Source organism: Bubalus kerabau, chromosome 1 (assembly GCF_029407905.1).
Source record: "Bubalus kerabau isolate K-KA32 ecotype Philippines breed swamp buffalo chromosome 1, PCC_UOA_SB_1v2, whole genome shotgun sequence".
In the NCBI taxonomy this organism is placed as follows: Eukaryota; Metazoa; Chordata; class Mammalia; order Artiodactyla; family Bovidae; genus Bubalus; species Bubalus kerabau.
The window spans coordinates 175052910-175076058 of record NC_073624.1 but is presented as its reverse complement, the minus strand read 5'-3'; the positions used below and the strand labels follow the sequence as shown (position 1 = coordinate 175076058).

The 23149-nt window shown below is 50.6% G+C and overlaps 2 protein-coding genes across 2 annotated transcripts; one reads left to right on the top strand and one right to left on the bottom strand.

The window, feature by feature from the left end:
• The first annotated feature begins 1352 nt into the window (after window positions 1–1352).
• MVB12A (multivesicular body subunit 12A) lies at window positions 1353–5512 on the top strand. The gene is made up of 9 exons (XM_055541739.1): window positions 1353–1589; window positions 1711–1809; window positions 1946–2042; window positions 3442–3568; window positions 3918–4037; window positions 4118–4224; window positions 4464–4525; window positions 4850–4906; window positions 5108–5512. The coding sequence occupies exons 1-9, from the start codon at window positions 1500–1502 to the stop codon at window positions 5168–5170; spliced, it is 822 nt and encodes a 273-aa protein (XP_055397714.1). The 5' UTR covers window positions 1353–1499; the 3' UTR covers window positions 5171–5512.
• A 7931-nt stretch (window positions 5513–13443) lies between these two features.
• Window positions 13444–19367, bottom strand: TMEM221 (transmembrane protein 221). Its single transcript, XM_055566489.1, has 3 exons — window positions 18980–19367; window positions 16448–16533; window positions 13444–13913 (listed from the first exon to the last, which is right to left on the bottom strand). The coding sequence occupies exons 1-3, from the start codon at window positions 19297–19299 to the stop codon at window positions 13444–13446; spliced, it is 876 nt and encodes a 291-aa protein (XP_055422464.1). The 5' UTR covers window positions 19300–19367.
• Between the last annotated feature and the right edge of the window lie 3782 nt (window positions 19368–23149).

Here is a 23149-nt window from a genome sequence, read left to right as displayed (position 1 = left end):
CACCACAGTTCAAAAGCATCAATTCTTCTGCGCTCAGCTTTCTTTATAGTCCAATGCTCACATCTATACATGACTACTGGAAAAATCATAGCTCTGACTAGATGGACCTTTGTTGGTAAAGTAATGTCTATGCTTTTTAATACGCTGTTTAGGTGGGTCATAGCTTTTCTTCCAAGGAGCAAGCGTCATTTAATTTCACAGCTTCAGTCGACCATCTGCAGTGATTTTGAAGCCCCCCCAGATAAAGTCTGTCCCTGTTTCCATTGTTTCCCCATCTAATTTGCCATGAAGTGATGGGACCTGATGCCATGATCTTCATTTTCTGAATGTTGAGTTCACTCTCCTCTCTTACTTTAATTAAGAGGCTCTTTAGTTCTTTGCTTTCTGCCGAAAGGGTCATGTCATCTGCATATCTGAGGTTATTGATATTTCTCTCTGCAATCTTGATTCCAGCTTGTGCTTCCTCCAGCCCAGCATTTCTCAATATACAGCCTTGACATACTCCTTTCCCGATTTGGAACCAGTCTGTTGTTCCATGTCCAGTTCTAACTGTTGCTTCTTGACCTGCATACAGATTTCTCAGGAGGCAGGTCAGGTGGTCTGGCATTCCCATCTCTGTAAGAACTTTCCACAGTTTGTTGTGATCCACACAGTCAAAGGCTTTGGCGTAAATTTAGTTAATCTATAATACAGACACATAACGCACACTAAAGGCGAGCAGGTAGTCACCCAAGAGGGCAGAGAGAATTTTACATTAAAATTTTTCTCATCCTACGTTAAAAACGATTTTATTTCATCACAAATATAAAAACCATTTTTTGCTCTCCTGTGGCATCAAAAAAACAGGCAGTGGACTAATCGATAATACGGTAAAAAGCTGGAACGTGTGTAGGAGTAGATAATATTCTGTTCCCCAGTTGACCATATGTTCCATCTAAGCGTGTAAAAGCACTTAGCCATTCTAAATACTTTTATACCATCTTATTGAATTATATGTGTGAATAAATCCTCAAGTTACACCAAGACTTCATGGCTCACGCTGGTCCGTACTTTTTACTAGTCGCTGTATAATCCATGAAAGTGTCTTTTGGGATGACCTCCGGGATCAAAAATTGCGGATTTTTCATATTTCTCTCGGAAATTTCCGGGAAACACCGACGACAGTAGCTCTGGAGGAGAGGCTGATACCGCACGGAATTCTGGGAAATGTAGTTCTGGTTCCCAGATAGCGAGACATTTCCGGCAGAAGTCGCTGGGCTTGAGGTGAAAACCAGACAGTTTTCCGCAAACGTCTCCCACGGGCGCACCTGAGGGACGTGGCTCCTTGTCCCCACAAGATTGGCCGGCTGCTTTCCCGGCACGCGCATACTGCGTTTCCTGGCCCCCCGACATCGCAAGGCCGTCTGGGAGTTGTAGTTCAGGTTCCTGTCGAACTCCGTAGTCCAGCTGCGGCTGGAAGGTCCGAGGCTGTCTCCCGCCTTCGGTGCCTGTTTTGAAGGATGGATCCGGGGCCCGGGGCCAACGGGATGCCGTTGGCTGGCTTAGCCTGGTCGTCGGCCTCGGCGCCCCCGCCGCGGGGATTCAGTGCGGTGAGCGATGTCAGGGGGCCGGGGACGGGAAGGCGGCGGCACTAGGGGCCGGGGGTTGAATGGGGGCAGCAGCGGCTGCGGCCAGGTGATATCCTGGCTCTGACCAGCGTTCGCGCTGCAGATCTCCTGCACTGTGGAGGGGGCGCCCGCCAGCTTCGGCAAGACTTTCGCTCAGAAATCTGGCTATTTCCTGTGCCTCAATCCTTTGGGCAGCCTAGAGGTAGGGAGCTCCCATCCTCGGAACCCCCCGCCCTTCCCACTTCCCCTGTCCATTCGCGGAGCATTATGCCCGGGACACAGTCCCTGCTGCTGAGTGATTCTCGCTGTTTTTCCCCGCGCCCCGACCCCGACCCCAGAATCCACAGGAGAACGTGGTGGTCGACATTCAGATCCTAGTGGACAAGAGCTCCCTCCCGCCGGGATTCTCACCAGTCTGCGACCCCCTGGACTCGAGTGAGTCCTACGTCGAAGGCAGGGGTGGGTGTGTGGAGGGGGTGAGGGACAAGTTCGCTTGTCTCTGCCGGGAAGACCAGGCAGGTAGGGAATGGAAAGACCATAGGCGCGCGATTTTTGAGCCTTGGCCGCCCCCTCGATGCTCTGGGTAATGACGGTGTTGGCTGAGGATTGATCTAGGGCGGGGTGATGAACCCCGCCCTGCGTAAAAATGTGTCTCTCTTTAGAGTAAGTGTTCAGTTTGTGCTACCTGTTTTATTCCTGTTGTTACTCCACCTTCTTACACTGTAGCCAAGCTGATCCAGGCGAGTTCTCTTTTCCATTTCCAGGCTTTTGTACAGGGACTGCTCTCCCAGCTCTAGGCCCTGACTGCTCTGCTTTCTAATCAGGCTCTCCCTGCCTTCCAAGCCCTCTCTGTGTCTTGTCATTTGTATTTGACTGTCAGCATATATCTATTGGTGGGTTTCTCTGGTGGCTCAGCAGTAAAGAACCTGCCTGCCAATGCAGGACACTCGGGATCCATCCCTGCATGAGAGATCTCCTGGAGGAAGAAATGGCAATCCACTCCAGTATTCTTGCCTGGAGAATCCAATGGACAGGGGAGCGTGGCGGGTTGCAAAGAGTTGGACATGACTGGAGTGACTTAGTATGCATATATATGCAATAGACAGCATCTGGGTTGCAAAGTCTAATATATTTACTACCTGGCCCTTTACAGAAAAAGTTTGCCAAGTCCTGTACCAATAGATAAGTGTTGTTTAGTCACTAAATTGTGTCCAACTCTTGGTGACCCTGTGGACTGTAGCCCGTCAGGCTCCTCTGTCCATGGCATTCTCCAGGTAAGAATACTGGAGTAGGTTGTCATTTCCTCCTTCAGGGGATCTTCCCAACACAGGGATCAAACCCGTGTCTCTTATGTCTCCTGCTGGTTCTTTACCACTAATGCCATCTGGGAAAGCCCTTGCACATATATGCATATATGTAAAAGCCACGCTTAGCTCATGAGCCAGACAAGAATAGACTCTGGGTCAGATTTGGCTCATCCATTGTAGTTTGCTGATCTCTGGGTTAGAGGGCTGAGGGCAAGTGAGTTTGGAGGGCCAGCACGGGCACCCGTGCTATCTGATCCCACAGCTCCCCACCCTCACTGTGGTCCCCATGACCACCCCATGAGTGCTCCTCCATATCACCAAAGATGAGCCTGTCCCAATGGCTCCTAAAAGTGTCATGGATTCTCCTCCTATGACTTTACCATTCATGATATAACCACTGCCCCATGCCATACAGATAGCTCCCTTAAACAGCACCCTGGAGAGCGATCTCCTGGAGCCATCTTTGGGCCCCTTCCCTGCTTCTTGCCTCTTCTCACCCCCTTGCTCCCCACCCCTCCCCTTCCCAGAGGCCTCCGTGTCCAAGAAGAAACGCATGTGTGTGAAGCTGGTGCCCTTGGGGGCCGCGGACACAGCTGTCTTTGACATCCGACTGAGTGGGAAAACCAAGACAGTCCCTGGATACCTGCGAGTAGGGTACGCCTGCTCCCCCACCTTCCTTCTTTGCCCTCCCAACTCCTTGCCTGCCCCTCTGGCTCTCAGGGACTCCCACGAGTCCTCCCATCCCTCTGCCACCTCTCCATGCTTCAGTTTCCACATGTTAAGATGGGGACAGTTGTACTGGGATCTCATTGGGCAGTGGTGAGGAGCTGGTGTGTCTAAAGTGCCCGATATGGTGACTGAACCCAGCAGTATTAGTTAAGATGTTGCTGATGGTGTGGGCTGAGACGTGAGGTCACCGGAGCCTGTCTTCCCGCTGGCAGCTGTTCTCATCCCTGGCTGCACATCAGGCCAGAGCCCCTTCCCTCTCTTCTTCCTCCCCTAGGGACATGGGGGGCTTTGCCATTTGGTGCAGGAAGGCCAAGGCCCCTCGGCCAGTGCCCAAGCCCCGAGCTCTTAGCCGAGACGTGAGGGACCTCTCCCTGGACTCGCTGGGCCAGCCGAGGTGAGTCCTCCAGCTATGGGGCTGGGGTGGCAGTGGGGTCAGCATCAGGTTGCCGACCTGGGCTGTCCTGCCTCCATCAGCAAAGGTGGCTTCCCGGAGCGGACACTATCCAGACTGGGCTCTCGGGCTTCTACCCTGCGGAGGAAAGACTCCATCTATGAGGCCTCCAACCTCTATGGCATCTCAGGTGAGAACAGAGTGGGGAGATTGACGCCCTGGGGTGGGGGTGGGGGGGTAAGACTGGTCCGAGGTTGTACCCCCAGGTAGAGGCCAGGGCAGGGTTGGACCAGCCCTGGGCCTGCCCTGTTCTGTCAAGACTGGGAAGAGCCAAGACCTCTGGGCTGGGCTTCTTGGGTTGGGGTGGGCAACAGGCAGGCTTCAAGTCTCCTCAGCCTCAGCTCCATCCCTCTCACCCACTTTCCTCAGCCATGGATGGGGTTCCCTTCACGCTGCACCCCCGATTCGAGGGCAAGAGCTGTGGTCCCCTGGTGAGTCCAGGTCCTGGGGAGTCTGGGTCTGCCCCCACCCCTTGAGTTTTTAGGCACCATGATGCAGGGTGTATCAGCGTGTGTATCCAGCACAGAGGGGAGTTCCTGGGTGGGAAGAGGCTGGAGGCCAAGGGGTGGGGGTGGGAGGGTCTCCTTCTGGAATGAGGGGTTCAGGAGGGGCAGCTGGATGCTGGGGGGTGAGAGGCAGTGGAGGAAGGGGAGATGATGTTCAGGCAAATATTGAGGGGGCGCTTCATGAAGATGAGGGAACAAGGGTTCCAGGTTGGGGTCCCTGTCCCAGACTGACCTGCCCTTGCCTGCCAGGCCTTCTCTGCCTTTGCTGATCTGACCATCAAATCGCTGGCGGACATTGAGGCGGAGGTGGGTGTGTGATTAGGGAGGGGGTGGAGTTGGGGGGATGCAGGCCACCTCCTCTCCCCTGGGCCCCCCTTCTGTCCCAGCTGTAACCCACCTTGAGGGCTGCAGATCCCTCATGCCCCACACCCTACCATTCCTCTGGCGCCCCCCAGTGGCTGCTCTCTCACTCTGTACTCTCCCTTCACCCCACTCCTCACCCGCCAGTACAACTACGGCTTTGTGGTGGAGAAGACGGCAGCTGCCCGCCTGCCTCCAAGCGTCTCTTAGCCCTTCAGCAGTCCCAGGGAGGAGCCGCCACACCTGACACCAACCCCTCCCCACCCCATCACCCCGCTGACTGGCAGCTGCCCAGCCCATTCCACCTTGGGACCTTTAGCAGCGCAAGGCATGCTGGACCCTCAGCCACTTGGAGGAGCTGCAGCCTGGAGGAGGGAGCGTGACCGGTCCGCTCTGTGATGGGTTCCCGGGCCCTAATGGATAGGGGTGGGGGCTGGACAGAAACCAGTGCCTTCAAGTCATTTGTGTCAAAACTCTCTGGTGCCTGGAGGCCATGCGGGTGTCCTCCTGGTAATAAACACCACGCTGTCCAGAGGTTATCTATAATCTCCATCCTGACTGTGTGTCTCTGTGTCTCGCGAGAGCTGGGGTGGACGCACACTGAGCAAGTGGATGAAAACCTGGAGGGGGGGGGCGCTGCTGCTGCTCCCATTCTACAGGGGCAGAAACTGAGGCTCTGTGATTCTGGACCACATCGGTCCCGCCCCTCCATCATTGCACCCAACCGTAATAACAGTAACAGCTACGGTTTGTACTGTGAGGACCTTCTCCCTAGTATCTGGTGCGTAGTACCTCATTTAGTCCTTCTGAGCCCAATGGGAAGTCCTGGTTTTGTGGCCATTTCACAGATAGTGAAACTGAGGCATGAGGTGGCTAAATTCAGAGCTGGGATTCGAACCCAGAGCCTGCTTTCTTAACCATCAAACTGTACTGCTGTCTGTATCTCTTTTCCTCTACCGTGTGGTGGACACAAACCATGAATTCTCATGAATCATGATAGTTATCGTGTATAAAGTGGAGGGAACCCTGAATTAGGAAATACTGGTGCCTCCGGGGGACACGGGTAGGTTCCTCTAAGCCTCTGGTCACATTTTTCTCAAGTCATCAATACATAACCTGGTTTTCTGTGCGTTTCGTGACACCTTGTTTAACACGCAGCTAATTAATGGTGAACTCACAGCCACTAGTCCTATAACTCATGTCTGAGCAAAATCATGTCTGACACTTGTGATCCCCTGGACTGTAGCCCACCAGGCTCCTCTGTCCATGGGATTTCCCAGGTAAGAATACTGGAGTGGGTTGCCATTTCCTTCTCCAGGGAATTTTCAAGACCCAGGGATTGAACCCAGGGATTGAACCCAGGTCTCCTGCAGTGCAGGCAGATTCTTTACCAACTGAGACACCAGGGAAGCCCAAACAAAGCTCATCTAACAGTATGTTCTCCCAGAGGCACATCCCAGCCTTCTTGCACTTGCGGACACTAGATAGCTCTTCAGTACCACACTTGGAGACCTTTTCGAACAGCAAAAATCACCATTGAAAAAGCACGAAAATGAAAAATGTCCCACTAGCTAGACCTCAAGAATGATGCCTGTGAGCTGGAACAGGAAGGCAGAGCATCGGCTTGTCCCACCACAGCTGCGAACATGTACCTCTGGGGACTCAAATTTTTCCCTGCACTGGGAATTCCCTGGTGGTCCAGTGGTTAAGACACAGCGTTTTCACTGCAGTAGCCACATTCAATCCCTGATTGGGGAACTAAGATCCGGCAAGACATGCAGCATGGCCAAAAAAAAATTTTTTTCCCCCCTTCACTGTGTATGTCCTTCAGTGACCACTAAAGCACTGTGAGTGTTAATTTGGGAGTCACAGATTTGAGCCAGTAGGAGGACTGGCAAATATAGACTTTGTGAATAATGAAAGTCAATTATTTCTGTTAAGAACATAGGCGATGATGGCTCAGATGGTAAAGAATTTGCCTGCAATGCAGGAGACCCGGAGTCATTTCGTTCCCTGGGTCGGGAAGATTTCCTGGAGAAGGGAATAGCTATTCACTCCAGTTTTTTTTGCCTGGAGAATTCCACAGACAGAGGAGCCTGGCGGGAAGGGGAGACTGCAAAATGTACCCCTCCCGCACACACGTCAGCTGCCTTGGGAAAAGCTAGGCCCCTGGTGCTAAGGTATCTCCTGGAATCTCCCTATTCTAGGCACAGCCGTGTGGCGCCAGCCATGGAATCTGATCCACCTGGGAAGCAAAGGCTGTTTGTTCTCCCTGGTTGGGATCTTGGCCACCCTGAAACCAGCCCCAGATCACTTTCCAGGGCATCCGTGTGTGACCAGGGGCCCCCGGATGACCTGGGCTGGCCTTGGGTCCAGGTGGACCAATCATTGTGGCCAGGTCACTGACTCTGCAAAATCGCAACTCTCTGAACCCCACAGGGCCTGGTGACAGACAGCCTCACAAAGGGACCAGAGGATCCCGATGGAGCTTGTCCCCTGGCCCCCAAACTCCTGACTTGGGCCACATTGATCAACACTCTGACTGAGCTTATATCATCTTGGGCTACAGGGGATGGGGGCTTCTTGGTGGCTCAGGCAGTAAAGTATCCACCTGCAATGCAGGAGACCTGGGTTCAGTCCCTGGGTTGGGAAGATCCCCTGGAGAAGGAAATGGCAACACATTCCAGGATTCTTGCCTGGAGAATCCCATGGACAGAGGAGCCTGGTGGGCTACAGTCCATAGGGTCACAAAGAATTGGACATGACTAAGCAGCTATGCACACACAGAGGAGGGGAAAGAAGAGATTTATCCTTTTGCCTTTTGCTCTCTCCTGGGTGCTGACAGCTGGGTATTGCAGGGACCTGAGTACTGAGAGAGAGATTTCTGAAGACATGCAGTCACAGCTCCAATGCTCACTAGCTGGTCACCCTGAGCAATGGCTTAACCTCTCTGTACCTCAGTTTGTCCATCTATACAATGGGCATCTCACTGGTCCTCACCTCAAAGGGTAGTTCTGAGGGGGGATTTTTGTGGGGGCATGTCTCTCCACTGTCCGTGTTGACTATTGCAAAAATGCTTCCTGGCTCTGAAAGTCCTTCTCTGCCGGAAGGTTTCTGCAGCCCGAAGTCCATGCAGAGTAGATGGCCTCTGCTAGTGGAAAACCCCACACTATGAAAGTGAAAGTGTTAGCCCTCAGTCATGCTTGACTCTTTGCAACCCCATGGACTGTAGCCCACGAGTCTCCTCTGTCTGTGGGATTCTCCAGGCAAGAATCCTGGAGTGGGTTGCCATTCCCTTCCCCAGGGGATCTTCCCAACCCAGGGATCGAATCCAGGTCTCCCACACTGCAGGTGGATTCTTTACCATCTGAGCCACCAGGGAAGCCCAAACCCCACAGTTGTATTTAAATGTTTCAGAGGCCGGCTGTGGTCCCTGCTTCTCTCCCCACCCCCAAATCAGAGCATTGATCTGTGCCAAACCTGAGCATCCCCTTTGGCCCCCTCCCTGCAAAATCCCACAAGGCTTCTATCTCATCATTCATTCTGCTTGTTCTTTTTAAAAACTATTTTAATTTATATATTTGGCTGAGCCAGGTCTTAATTTTGGCATTTGAACTCTTAGTTGTGGCATGTTGGATCTAGTTCCCTGACCATGGATTGAACCCAGACCTCCTACATTGGGAGCATGGAGTCTTAGCCAGGGGACCACCAGGAAGTCCCTAGATTTACTCCTAACCAATGGAATACAGTAAGCATTCTGGGACTTCACTTTTGTAACTAAGTTTAAAATGCAAGACTTTCATCTTGTTGTAGGCTCTCTTGCTGTCTTTGATGATACATGCTGCTCTATAAAGAGACCCACATGTCACGGAACTGAGGGCAGCCTCTGGCCAACAGCCATCAAGGAACCAAGGGCCTCAGTTCCACAGCTCATAGGGAATTGAATCCTGCCAACAACACAAAGTGAGCTTCAAAGCAGATATTACCCTGGTTGAATCTTGATCACAGTGTGGAGGGGAGGACTCAGGAGAGCCATGCCCAGATTCCTGACCCACAGAAACTGTTAGATAAGAAATATGTGTTGTTTTGAGCTGCTGATGTTTAGGGATAATTTGTTATGCAGCAATAAATAACTGATACAAATGACAAGTATATTTAAATCAGGGAAAGAGAGTGTGCTGGGTTTTCAGGGAACATTTTTGTCATTCCTGCTCCATTTATCCTAATAAACTCAGTTGGCATCTCAGGTGGTCTTCTGAGTCTGAGGCTCTATTTGCCTTGTACCTAGAACCATCCTGAAGATGGGAGACTCATGAAGTCTTTTCAACATTTTTATTTCACCAAAATATGTTTTAAAGGGTTTGAATAAAGTATTCTCTGATGGGAATGTGCCCCTTGTTGCTCTGAGCAATTTCCCTGAAGGTGGCATCTGGCCTTCTGTTCTAAATGTCATCATTCCAAAGGAAGCAAGAAATAAAGGAGAGAGAGGGGCTTCCCTTGTGGTCCAGTGGCTAAGGCTCTGCACTCAGGGAGCCGGGTTCAATCCCTAGTCAGGGAACTTGATCCCACATGCCACAACTCAGATCTGGTGAAGACAAATAATTTTCTTTTTTTTAAAGTAAAGGAGAGAGACCAGGGGTTGTATTGAGTCGACAAGAGTGGTGACCCTTGTGGGAGTTAGGCAAGGTGTTGGCACTTGGCGGGCATCCAAAAATTAATAGTTCTTCTCAATCACAAATAGCAGAGTTAAGTGCTCTCAATATCCCATTTATGCCTGCTGTTGCAAAAGCGCCTTGAAGCTTGAACAGATGCTATCTATGCCTCCGTCCCCTCCACAGTAGTCTCTATGTGATGAAGGCCACTCACAGTAAATCCCTGTGGCCCTGCCTGGGGCCTCCTGTGGTCACAGGTGCATGTCTAGCTGGTACACAGGGATGGCCAGGAACGTGAGGGGTCAGTCCCCCAGGAACAGATCTCAGCTCATGCTGGATGGTGATGAGAGGATAAATACCCCAGCCCCTTGCCCCTGGAGTGGGGCCAACTGCCGTGTGTGTTCTATGCGTCTCCCTGGGGTCCCCAGTGGGATGGAGTCCCAATTGCCCTTAGGGCCATCTGCTCATTGGTGCCCACTGCAGGGCTCCAGGGCTTCTGGGGGACGTTGTTGTTTAGTCACTAAGTTGTGTCCAAACTCTTTGCAACCCCATGGACTGAGGCCTGCCAGCTTCCTCTGTGGGATTTCCCAGGCAAGAATAGTGGAGTGGGTTGCCGTTTCCTTCCCCAGGGGATCTTCCAGACTCAGGGATCGAACCCCGGTTTCCTGCACCGGCAGTTGGACTCTGTCACTTCCCAGATAAACCACATCTCAGCAATCGTGTCAGTCTTTGGTTCTGATGACCCTAAACCAAGGCCACATCTTTGACAGATGTTGTCTACACCTTAAAGTGTGCCAGGGTGCCAATAGCGACTCGCGTTGGGGAGGAGCCACTGACACCCTTTCTGATTTGGTCCTCACAGCAGTGCTATGTAGGAGCCGGGGGAATTTGCCCGATTTTTAAAAATGTATTTGTTTATTTGGCTGCATCCAGTCTTAACTGCCATACTCAGGCTCTCCTGCTTTGACGTGAGGGCCCTGGAGTGAGCAGGCTCAGTAATTGTGGCACAAGGGCTTTGTCGTTCTGTGGCATGTGGGATCTTAGTTCCCCGGCCAGGGGTCGAACCCTCGTCCCCTGCATTGCAAGGCAGATGCTCAACCGCTGGACCACCAGGGCGGTCTCTGGTCCAATTTTTATAAAGAAAAAAACTGAGGTAGAGGTCGCATGACCGCTCCCTAAGCCAGGTCTGCACCAGCGGGCTCCTGGAACACCAGACTTTTGCCATTTTAAAATGTACAGCTCAGTGTCAGTGCATGGATCGCCTATATCTAGTTCTAGAACATTTCCATCACCCCAAAGGAGACCTTGTCCCTATTAGCCATCACTCTCCATTCCCCACCCCAGCCCCTGGCAACCACTGATCTACACTCTTATTGATTTGCCTGTTCAGGACATTTCATATAAATGGGATTATACACTACATGGCCTTCCGTGTCTGGCTTCTTTCAGCCTGATGTTCTGTAGGTTCACCCATGCTGCAGCATGCCAGAGCTCCATTCCTTGTCACGGCTCAGTACTGTTCCATTCTATGGAATATTATCGTATGCATCACTTTTTGTTTACTCATTCATCTGTTGATGGACATTTGCGTTGGTTCCGTCTTTTGGTGATTATGACTAGAATGAACACACACATACAAGGATTTGTTTGAACACTTGTTTTCAATTCTTTTGAGCCGCCTTAACTTTTGTCCGTCTACCCTAGTCCTGGCCTTGGGTGTGAGGCCTAGAAGTTCAACTTCTAATTCTCCTGACCAGTCCAGGAGATGAGGCATTCCTCACCCATAGCCACCTGGGGTCCTTCCTCCTCAACTCTCTTGCCCCTCTTCAGAGTCCCCAGGGCCTCCCCCATTCCAGAGAGTTCTCAGAAAACTGGAGTCTCCAATGTTTTCCCGGTGTGTGCTCTGTCCTGGATCCATGTGACAAGGTTATGTGCTTCTAGCCATCACCATCGCTGTGTGGTTGCACAGAACTGGCCTTGCTTCTCCGGCCTCTGTTTCCCTATCGGCGAGTGGGGTTGTCCTAAGAATTAACTAAAGCCAAGAAGTGCCTGGTGCGTGTCTGCAGTACCAGGCATGTGACATGACATGCTTTTTTTTGCCTGCACTGTGTCTTGGTTGCGGCGCACAGGCTCTAGAGCCGGGAGGCTCAGTAGGTGCTGCCTGCGGGCTCCCTAGTTGCAGCTTCATTGCCCCATGGCACGCGGGATCTTAGTTCCCCAACCAGGGATCGAAACTACATCCCCTGCATTGGAAGGCAGGTTCTTAACCACTGGACCACCAGGGAAGTTTGATATTTGTTCTAACGTTATCCTCTTCCATTGATATTTTCATGCACACCAAGAGCCTGGATACCCCCTGAGACAGGTGCCATATAGGAGGAGGAGGTTTGTGTAGGCTCCCAGGGGGCTCAGGAAGGATGTGGCCCAGGGGAGTGGGGCATCCAAGTCTCTACCTGATCATTGGCTTGGGGACCAGCCTCCCCCAAGGCTGCTGGGCGCTGCCACCTCTCTGCCCATGGGGACAGGTCCTGGGGTCTTCAAGCCACTGTGTGGCTGAGCTTTCTCCACTAGGTGGCCCAGGAAGGGATGGACAGGTTGGGAGACTGCTGAGGACATTTGTCCATTTGGAGTGGGGGCAGGAACCAGGGCATCCCCACCCGCTGTGATATTTATATGCATGAGGATTTGTGGGAAATGGATCCCAGACTTGGCTCTACAAGGGGTACACTCTGTCCCCCAACTCTTGCCCTCCCCACCCCCACTCCTTCCAGTGCACCCTTCATCCTGGACCTAACTTGGCCATGTGGCACATTTGGTTGTGGCTCAAGTGACATGGAGATAATGGCATGGAATTTATTTTCAGGTTGTGCAGGACAGGATGGGGCCAGGACCTCTGGAGACCCCTGAGGGTCTGAGGGGCTCTGAGTTAACCACCAAGCCCCATAAGTTTCAAGAGTCCCAGAGACCAGCCATCAACCCACATTTTCTTGCCACCAGGCACCCCAACTAACAGAAGCACAGGTTGACAAGCATTGAGGACCTGCTGTGCATAGGCCCCTGGGATGACTCATATAGTGTCTCACAGGAGCCCTAGAAGAAGGAACCACTTCTGTTCCCATTTTACAGGCCAGGAAACTGAGACACAGAGTGGTGAAGCCCTCAGCCACAGGCACAGCCAGGAGTCTGGGTCCAGGTCTCCAGGTGCATCCGTGGCCCGGGGCTGCTCTGAGCTCGGCACATCAGGTTTCAAATGCTCACAGCCCAGAAGGAGTCGCAGAGTCTGAGACTTGCACTATCAGCAGCATGGAGGTTACAGGACCCAGGTTCGAATCCAGGCTCTGATGCTCAGTACTGGCCATGGGACCCTTGGTGAGTCACTGCCCCTCTCTGGGCCTCGGTTTCCTCATCTGTAAAATGGACGGAGATGTTTAGAGAACCACTTTCTAAGCTCTCCCCTCCCCCTCCTGCCTAGAACAGAATTTTATTCATTCTGGGCAGCTACATTTCCTTGTCTCCTCTATATTGAAGTGTGGCCACATGACTGTTTTGGCCAGTGATGTATAACCAGAAGAGTTCCAAGGCCTCTCAGGAAGACTTCCAAAAGCTCCTGAGTCAGTCCTGGCCTCTGCCTTTCTCTCTGAGTGAGGAGGTGAAGGTTGGACCCCCAGCAGCCATTCTGTGCCATGAGGCAACTTGAGGCCAAAACTCAGAGATGCTGCGAACTGAGAGAGAAATCAAATTGTACTGCTACTGTGGTTGAGCCTGGAGCTATCTCTACAAGAGTCCTCTTCCTGCTGCCCGACACTCGGTCTCTATCCCTGATCCTTGGGCTCACACCAAGGTGGAGTCCTTTCCTGAACCCGCTGGCCTATGGCCCAGGATGCTGCGCATCTCATGTGTGACCTCTCCCCAGCGCCCCTCACTGGCAGACGGTGTCCGGTGCATGCGGGATGCAGGCAGGCAGCTCTCCCGGCCTCCTCCCATGACTGCAGGTGCTGTGTCAGTGACCATGGGTCTGAGGGAGTCCCCCAGCTTAGGGAAGGATGAGTAGAGAGTCCAGTGATGAGTACCCTGCTGGGGCTGAGCCCTGGGGCCAGCCTTGGAGACTTCAGCAGGGCGGACAGGGTCATCTTCAAAGTGTGGTGGGGACGGTTCATGGAGGCCCCGGCGGGTGGTCCGGGCGGCCTGGAGCAGAGTGTGGGTCAATGCCGCCACCAGGACTAGAGCACCCAAGCCAAGGATGGAGGCAGCTGCTGCACCTGTCTCGATCTCGAAGAGCAGCAGGGCGTAGATGGACAGTGCTGGGGAAGGAAATGGCTCTCATTCAATGTTTGATCCCCAAGCCCTGGAAGAGCTCCCCGACATGGAAGGCACTTATAGAAAACTACATTATGATAGGCACATAGACTAACTCATCTAACCCTTCCACGAAGGCACTTATAGAAAACTACATTATGATAGGCACATAGACTAACTCATCTAACCCTTCCACACCTGACAAATGTGTCACCATGACATCTATTTTACTGTGTGTGTAGACGCTCAGTCGTGTCCAACTCTCTGTGACCCCGTGGATTGTAGCCCACCAGGCTCCTCTGTCCATGGGATTCTCCCGGTAAGAATACTAGAATGGGGTGCCATTTCCTCCTCCCGGGGATCTTCCCAACCCAGGAATCGAACCCGCATCTCCTGCTTTGGCAGGCGGACTCTTTACCCCTGAGCCACCAGGGAAGCCAGTGTTATGTGTACTTAACCACAATGGAAACAACCCAGATCTCAGACTTTCGCAATCCTTGTGATTGACCTGGAGTGAATCACAGTCCCTCTCTGACCTCAGTTGGCTTATCTGAACAATAAGACAGTTGGCGACCTGGCCTCAAGGACCGGTTCTCTGTTGCCCTATCCAATGTCCGGTTGGCACCTTTCTTTTCGGTGGGAACTATCCTGTGCATCCTAGGATATTTAGGAGCTTCTACCCACCAGATACCAGTATACCCTCCTCCATCTTATCACGAAACCAAAAATGTCTCCAGATATTAATTGCCCAGGGTCCCCTCTGGGGCAGAATCAGCCTCCATTGAGAGGTGCTGGTCCAGTCCCTAACCCCACCCTGTTCACTGGGCTAGGAGGACTGACCCGCTTCCCTGGCATCAGTGATGTACATGGTCCTAAGTCTTGGCCAGTCCGAGTGTTGCTTCCCCTGGTTGTAGTGATTGGTGCGTGGCTATCACATGACCCGAGTTCAGCCAATCAGAGTCAGCCCTGGGACCTTTGCTTGGACTATGGGGATAGGGGAATTTCCTTATGGCAGCAATTAAGGAGTTGCCAGCCTGGTGTGCTGCAGTCCCTGGGGTCGAAAATAGTCGGACATGACTTAGTAACTGAACAACAACAAAAAAAAGGAGAGCGGCTCAGAGTTGGTAGGGGGTTTCTTGGCACTTTGTGGACTGTTTTTAGGCTTTCTCCGGCTCTGCACTCTTGCTTTTCAACATGCCACACTGTATTATGTCTGGCATATTAAAGCGAGGCCAAGGACTTTTTTTGCTCTAAACATTTTTAAAAGGTCTTTATAATTATTATTTTGGTTCTGGTTAGCAATGAATGAATGACTGGCTGGACATGCTTGGGAATTCTTTCTGAGTGAGGTCACCTAACCTCAAAAAGAATATAAACGGGAGCTGAACAAATTCTTAATTTAATGCTTAATGAGGCTGACATAGTTTTTGTGCCCTTTGTGAGTTTTTGTGTATTTTAGGACAAGAATATTTTATTCTCCAAGTCTCTACAGTTTTGTCAGCCCCTGAAAAGGCTTGAGGTCATAGGTACTATGTTGAAAGTGCTTACAGATAAAGACTTCTTTCTCAGGGCATAGTGGGTGAAGAGGTGAAGTGAGAAGCATTTTCTTTTTTTCTGACCTCATTTGAGTGCCTAGATCCAGCCACACTGAAGCCACTAACCCCTGATCTTTTCAGATGGATGAGTCACTCCATCCACTCTCCTTTTTAAAAAAGCCCACATCCAGGGTATTTTATTAAGTCAAACAACAAGAGTGATGCAGTTAGCTATCCTGTGTGTACAAATTCCCACAATAAACCCTAGGCTCATATTTCATAAATAATCTTTTAAATATATCTTCCAAACTTCTATTTCTCTATTGTGGTACTAAGGAAAAAAACAGTAACAGCAAATCCCTTGTTATTCAGTAAGCTGATTTTTTTTCTTCCAGTAAAACAGGTTGTCTATAGGGCTACTAGAGATCTATGGATGATTTAACACTGAGTCTCCAGAATCAGCAACATATTTTTCAAGATTGGAACAAAACATAAGATGTAAACAGTCTCTTCAAAGAAATGTGATGATTTGATTTCTTTACCAGCATGTGTGGGTGATCAAAGAAGAGTTACAAACTAGGGAAGGAAAGACTGTGTGTCCTTCTGGCACCCAAGCTATTAGTATTTGGGAATTTAAAATTGCATTTCTGGTTTAGGAAGCTTTTTTTTTTTTTTCTTAAGCCCTTCTTAAGCTGGATTCTGATATTTGTGATCAAAACACAGGTTTGCTAAGGCCAACCTGTGAAACATTATCTCCAGAAACCAGCAAAGACTGGGAAACTTTTGTTCAAACCAGGTGTAGACAAGTGATGAACCACGAGTGTTCTGAAGACAACCACCGTTTATGGAATCCCCATGGATCAGGTGCCAGCCGTGTGCACAAGTGTCAGAACCAAGAGTGAGAAAGGTGGGCTGGCTCCAGAGCTGACCCTAATTGTGGGGCCATTACCCTTGGCTGCTCCAACTCAGGGTCCTACACCCCATGTTCTATCCGGAGCACATACCTGCCAAGTAGACGGAGACCCCACAACAGAAGAGGCCGAGAGCCACATGTCTGAGGAGGCGGCAGTCATAGAGAAACCAGTCAGACCTGGCAGGGAGGGGGGCAGGAAGAAAATGGACTCAGGAGGCAGAACTGGTGGAAGAAGCTTGGGGAGGAGAGGAAGGGAGAATGGTCCAGTCTGGGGAACCGGAGATCTATGTGAGGACCCAAACATCCACCCATGTATCTGTCCCCCTCCCTGCTCAATCATTCTTTACCATCCACCACCATTTACTATCCATCCATCCACCTATCCATCTGTACGTATTCAACCATACAGCCATCCATCCGTTTAACCATGCTATGTTAATCCATCCACCCATTAATTTAAACAGCCATTATCATCCATTATCCATTTGTCATTCACCATCCATCGATCCATCTCCCACCCCTGACCCACTCATCCATCATCTGTCTTCCAGTCACCATTCATTGAGCCAACCAACTATCTGTCCATTCATCCATCCTGTCATCATCCATTCCATTCCCCTCCCCCATAACCCACCGATGTAGTGAAAGGGAAAATGTTAGTCGTCTCTGACTCTTTGCCACCCTGTGGACTGTAGCCCACCAGGCTCCTCTGCCCATGGAATTTTCCAGGCAAGAATACTGGAGTGGGTTGCCACTTCCTTCTCCAGGGGATCTTCCCAACCCAGGGATTGAACCTGGGTCTCCTGCATTGCAGGTAGATTCTTCACCATCTGAGCCACAAGGGAAACAACATACTTATATACATCAGTCCACTAGAACATCCAACATTTATGAAGCAGCTGTTGCATGGGGATACTTGCTAGGCACCTGGCTTCCATTATTTTACTGACCATAAGCTTATTTGGGAATGAGGAAACTGAGGTGAATTTGTTATCAGCTGCAATAGAAACAGAGATTCCCAAGAGCTGTGTGCATTGAGGACATAATTTTGAACCTGGCCCTATGTTAAGATTTTCTGCTGTGTGCATGCTCTTCTCCAGTCCTGTGAGATCAAGAAAACGAGCTTCCATCATTGCTCACCTCCCACCAGTACCATAGAAATGGCTTCCTCCCTCTTTCTGCCAACTCCCCTCCTGACCCCTTTTCTGCACAGTAGCCAGAGTGAGTTCTTCCAAACCCACTTAAGTCAGATTATGCCCCTCCTGGCTCACACCTTTCTCAGAGTAAAAACCTAAGATCTTCACCAGAGCACAGGAACCTCTATATAATCCAGTACCTCTTGGACTTCCCTGGCGGTCCAGGAGTCAAGACTCCACACTGCCACCACAGGGAGTGTGGGTTCTATCCTTGATCAGGGAACTAAGATCACGCAAGTTGCAGTGTAGCCAAAAAAAATCCAGTACCGCTCACTTCCACTTCCTGGTCCTCATCTCCCTTATCTACCCCCACCTGAGTCACCTCCATCCCCCTTTAACACCTCAAGCTCATTCCTGCTCCAGGGCCTTTGCACATGCTGGTCCCTCTGTCTGGATCACAGTCCCTTAGATCTTGAGCCTCCTTTCCTTCTTCAAGTCTCAGCTCAGTCCTCCCTTGATGGTAGGACTCACCCCCATCCCCATGAGGGTTGGTCTCATCCCTACCCTTTCCTGCTCCACCACATCACCTCATTTTCTTCCCTTTCCAGCATTCATCACCATTTGACATTATTAATCTGTTTTTCTTCTTCATTATCTGCATCCCAGGAAGGTGGTCCAGATCCACTTGGATCCTGCTGAGTCCCCAATACCCAGTGCTGGTCTCAGCCCCCCTTGAACTAGCAGATGGAGGGTGCATGGTTTGGATAGGATTCAGTGGTAGAGGCGCCCATCTGATCAAATCTATGGAAGCCTGGGCCAGGATCCTGGCTCCCCTCCCCCAGGAAGGTGGGACAGCCAAGTCTTTGGCTCAAGGAACGGTCCTCACTCCACATGCAATGCCCCACCCCCTGTGCCCATCTCCCTGAGCTCAGGTGCCTGACAAGGAACCCTACCCCCACCCCCACACCCACCCCTAGCCAGGGCACAGGTTCCTGGCTCTATCAGCTTCAAGTTCAAATCCAGTCCACTCCCTTCCAATCTTAGCAGCTAGACTGAGCAGCCTCCCCTGTCTGAGACTAAACAGGAGGATGATCACGGATACCAGACGTTCAGGGGGCTTCACTGTGCTAATCACAAGATGCGGGAGGCACCTAGAGCTTAGGGTTCCATTAAATAACAAGTTCTATCAACACTGGGGCTAGCTGACTCCAGGCCTTCTTTGAGCCTTAGTTTCCGCATCTGTGAAATGGGGAGTCGCAGCAGCAGTTGCACCTGCTGTAAATTTTCAACAAATACAGGAGAGAGGGAGGGATGGATGGAGAGAAGAAAGCGAGGGAGGGATGGATGGACGAAAGGAGGAAGGGAAAGACGGATGGAGGGAGGGAGGGAGGGAGGAAAGCTCTCCCCCAAGCTGAGGCCCAGAGAAGGGCAGCGGCTCGCCCGGGCTCGTCCAGGCCCCAGCCAGGCAGTGGGGCCGGTCCTCCTACCTGTTAGAGCCCGGTCCCCGCGCCATCTCGGCGCCCAGGTGGCCGCAGAGCGCGGCGAGCAGCAGGCAGGTGAGGCCCAGCACCAGGGCAAGCGCGGAGAGCGCGGCTGCCAGCGGCAGCAGCGCCCCGGCCGCGTCCTCCGGCAGCCGGGGGCCGGCGCCCAGCTCCGGGCCCAGCCCGTCGATTCGCGGTCCTCGAAGCTCCGCGCGTCCCGCCTGCAGCTGGAACAGCAGCTGCGCGCCCAGCGCCGCCAGCACCGCCGCGGGGATGCCCAACAAGACCATCGCGGCCAGCACCCGGCCGCCGTATGACCTGGCCATTGGAGGGGTCCTGCGGGCCTGGAGGACAGCTGAAGAATCAAAGAGATTTTAGGGGGCAGGGCAGTTGAGGAGCGTCTTAGGGCCCTCGGCAATCCAGAATGGGGCGGTTTTTGAAAGTTGGAAGGGCCACAGAGAGCTTGGGACGCCAGTCGCGGTGGGGACCAGGAAGCGCTGGGAAAACTTGAGACGAAGTCTCCTCTCTCTCTCTGGGGACCCTGTGGGCGCCAGCTCCCGGCCTCCGGGCTCCTGGGGGACGTGGCCAGCAAGGGGCGGGGCGAATAAGGGGCGGAGGCGGTCCCACGTGGGATGAGCGCACAGTGGCTGTGTCCAGGGGTCCTCACGGGCCACTAAACTCATTAAAGTGTCCCCCTTTCCCCTCCCGCCGCTCCAAGAGCCTGTTTTACCGTTGTTTGAGAGGAAAGAAAAGAAACTTGCACCAATTTTTAAATAATTCACTTTGTTACGCGATCTCTACCCGCGGACCTGGCAATTGACTGGGATGTGCCCTCCGTTCACCTTCTTTCAAGGCTGTGTGCGGAGACGTCACCACCTCAGAGAGGCCCTCCTGTACCTCTTCCCCAAGAGCACACCCGTCCTTCACTGCTAGACTTTGTTCTTCCCACGGCACCTTTTGGGGGGGGGTTATTATCTATTTTTTTTTTTGCATTTCAAGAATTTTAATGAACCCTATTTCTTGCATCTTCTGATACATAGAAAAACAGTATAACTATGAACTTGAAACATCTGTTCTTTGTGAGTAGCAGTAATATTTCACCAAGATTTATGTCTGATTACATGTATTCCTTAACAGCAAAACATATAAACTAGTTTCCTCCCACCTCTTCAGAGCAGCTCCTCAGAGATATCTGAGAGACTTGTCTCCCAGGTTATAGTCCTCAGTAAGACCCTGAATAAAATTTAACTCACAACTCTCACATTGTGTAATTTTCTTTTAGTTGACAACACAATATATACATATTTATGTGTCTGTGTATATTTCTCTGTATATGTATATATTAATCACAAAAGCATTTAGAGTGATTATTATTTCCTGTCTACCAGGGCTTGTCAGCATGTCTTCCATATAATGGACCGGTATGGTGTTCTGTGGGATGTCAAGATATTTGGGGTCCCTAAGTACTCTTGCCTGGAAAATTTCATGGGAGGAGGAACTTGGTAGGCTGCAGTCCATGGGGTTGCTAAGAGTCAGACACGACTGAAGTGACTTAGCAGCAGCAGCAGCAGCAAGGTCTATATTATGATAAGGAACAAAGGAACTGGCATTGCCTTGAGGCCTTAGAAAGCATCACTATGAACAAAGCTAGTGGAGGTGATGGAATCCCAGTTGAGCTATTGCAAATCCTAAAAGACGATGCTGTGAAAGTGCTGCACTCAATATGCCAGCAAATTTGGAAAACTCAGCAGTGGCCACAGGACTGGAAAAGGTCAGTTTTCATTCCAATCCCAAAGAAAGGCAATGCCAAAGAATGCTCAAACTACTGCACAATTGCACTCATTTCATACGCTAGTAAAGTAATGCTCAAAATTCTCCAAGCCAGGCTTCAGCAATACGTGAACCATGAACTTCCAGATGTTCAAGCTGGTTTTAGAAAAGGCAGAGGAATCAGAGATCAAATTGCCAACATCCACTGGATCATGGAAAAAGCAAGAGAGTTCCAGAAAAACATCTATGTCTGCTTTATTGACTATGCCAAAGCCTTTGACTGTGTGCATCACAATCAACTGTGGAAAATTCTGAAAGAGATGGGAATACCAGACCACATGACCTGCCTCTTGAGAAACCTGTATGCAGGTCAGGAAGCAAGAGTTAGAACTGGCCATGGAACAACAGACTGGTTCCAAATAGGAAAAGGAGTACGTCAAGGCTGTATATTGTCACCCTGCTTATTTAACTTATATGCAGAGTACATCATGAGAAACCCTGGGCTGGAGGAAGCACAAGCAGGAATCAAGATTGCCAGGAGAAATATCAATAACCTCAGATATGCAGATGACACCACCCTTATGGCAGAAAGTGAAGAGGAACTCAAAAGCCTCTTGATGAAAGTGAAAGAGGAGAGTGAAAAAGTTGGCTTAAAGCTCAACATTCAGAAAATGAAGATCGTGGCATCTGGTCCCATCACTTCATGGCAAATAGATGGGGAAACAGTGGAAACAGTGTCAGACTTTATTTTTGGGGGCTCCAAAATCACTGCAGATGGTGATTGCAGCCATGAAATTAAAATTACGACGCTTACTCCTTGGAAGGAAAGTTATGACCAACTTAGATAACATATTAAAAAGCAGAGACATTACTTTGCCAACAAAGGTCTGTCTAGTCAAGGCTATGGTTTTTCCTGTGGTCATGTATGGATGTGAAAGTTGAACTGTGAAGAAAGCTGAGTGCAGAAGAATTGATGCTTTTGAACTGTGGTGTTGGAGAAGACTCTTGAGAGTATCTTGGACTGCAAGGAGATCCAACCAGTCCATTCTAAAGGAGATCAGTCCTGGGTGTTCTTTGGAAGGACTGATGCTAAAGTTGAAACTCCAATACTTTGGCCACCTCATGTGAAGAGTTGACTCATTGGAAGAGACCCTGATGCTGGGAGGGATTGGGGGCAGGAGGAGAAGGGGACGACAGAGGATGAGATGGCTGGATGGCATCACCGACTTGATGGAGGTGAGTCTGAGTGAACTCTGGGAGTTGGTAATGGACAGGGAGGCCTGGTGTGCTGCGATTCATGGGGTCGCAAAAAGTTGGACACAACTGAGCGACTGAACTGAATTGAACTGAACGAAGGCATCAACCAAAGTTTGTACACTTGTTCCCACTTCATAAAGGCAAATCTATTCTGATTTTGGTTGCGATGTGAATGAAGAAGAAAACATTCTCCAAGTCTGAAGCTCCATTATCAGGTGCCTGGTGCAGTGTTAATTTGCTCCAGAAGAGATTCCTCACTTAGAATTGTGATTTTTTTTTTAATCACCACCTAGCTAAATTTGTGATGATCTGCCATTTTTCCATGACTCGTCTGGCTTTTATTAGTGGCCAAACAGGGGCCCTAAGGAGACTAGCCACTGGGTTGGAAGGCAGCTATTCCAGGTGTATCAACTGAGACACTTGTGTGCAGAGCAGGGATAACTGCTCCAGAGACTGGGGAAAGGTCACTTCCTTGGGCAAAGGAGGTTTGGGGCAATTTAGAGGTATGCAGTTTGCAGGCTCATGTCTGCCTAAATGTACCCATCCCAGGTCTCAGAGTTCCACCCATTTCCACCAGTGCTGTTGCCTTGGCATAACAAGCATGGTGAGGCTGACCATTTAATTGTGACGGCCACTCTGCAACTCACATGCTTAGCTCCTAGGTTTGGTATTAAGTCCAAGTATCTGCCTATAACCCCCAGGACATGGAAGAGTCCTCCAGAACTCCATGGATGCATCATAATTCTGTATAAAAATATATATGTGTGTGTATATATATATATATATATATAGGCTCATGGATGTTCTTTGTATATATTCATAACATTTAATTCCTTTTTTCCCCTATGTATGCTGTAAAAAGAAGGTGCATGCTCAGTCATGTCCAACTCTGCAACCCCGTGGACTGTAGCCTGCCAGGCCCGTCTGTCCATGGGATTTCCCAGACAAGAATACTGGAGGGGGCTGCCATTTCCTTCTTCATATTTATTTATTTTTAAGTTTTAAAAATATAACTGAAACTTACATGACATAAAATTAACCATTTTAAAGTGAACCATCCAGAGGTCTTTAGCACATACACAACACTGTGCAACGTCACCTCCATCTAGTTCTGGAATTTCCATTCCCCACCACACCCCCCATTAGCAG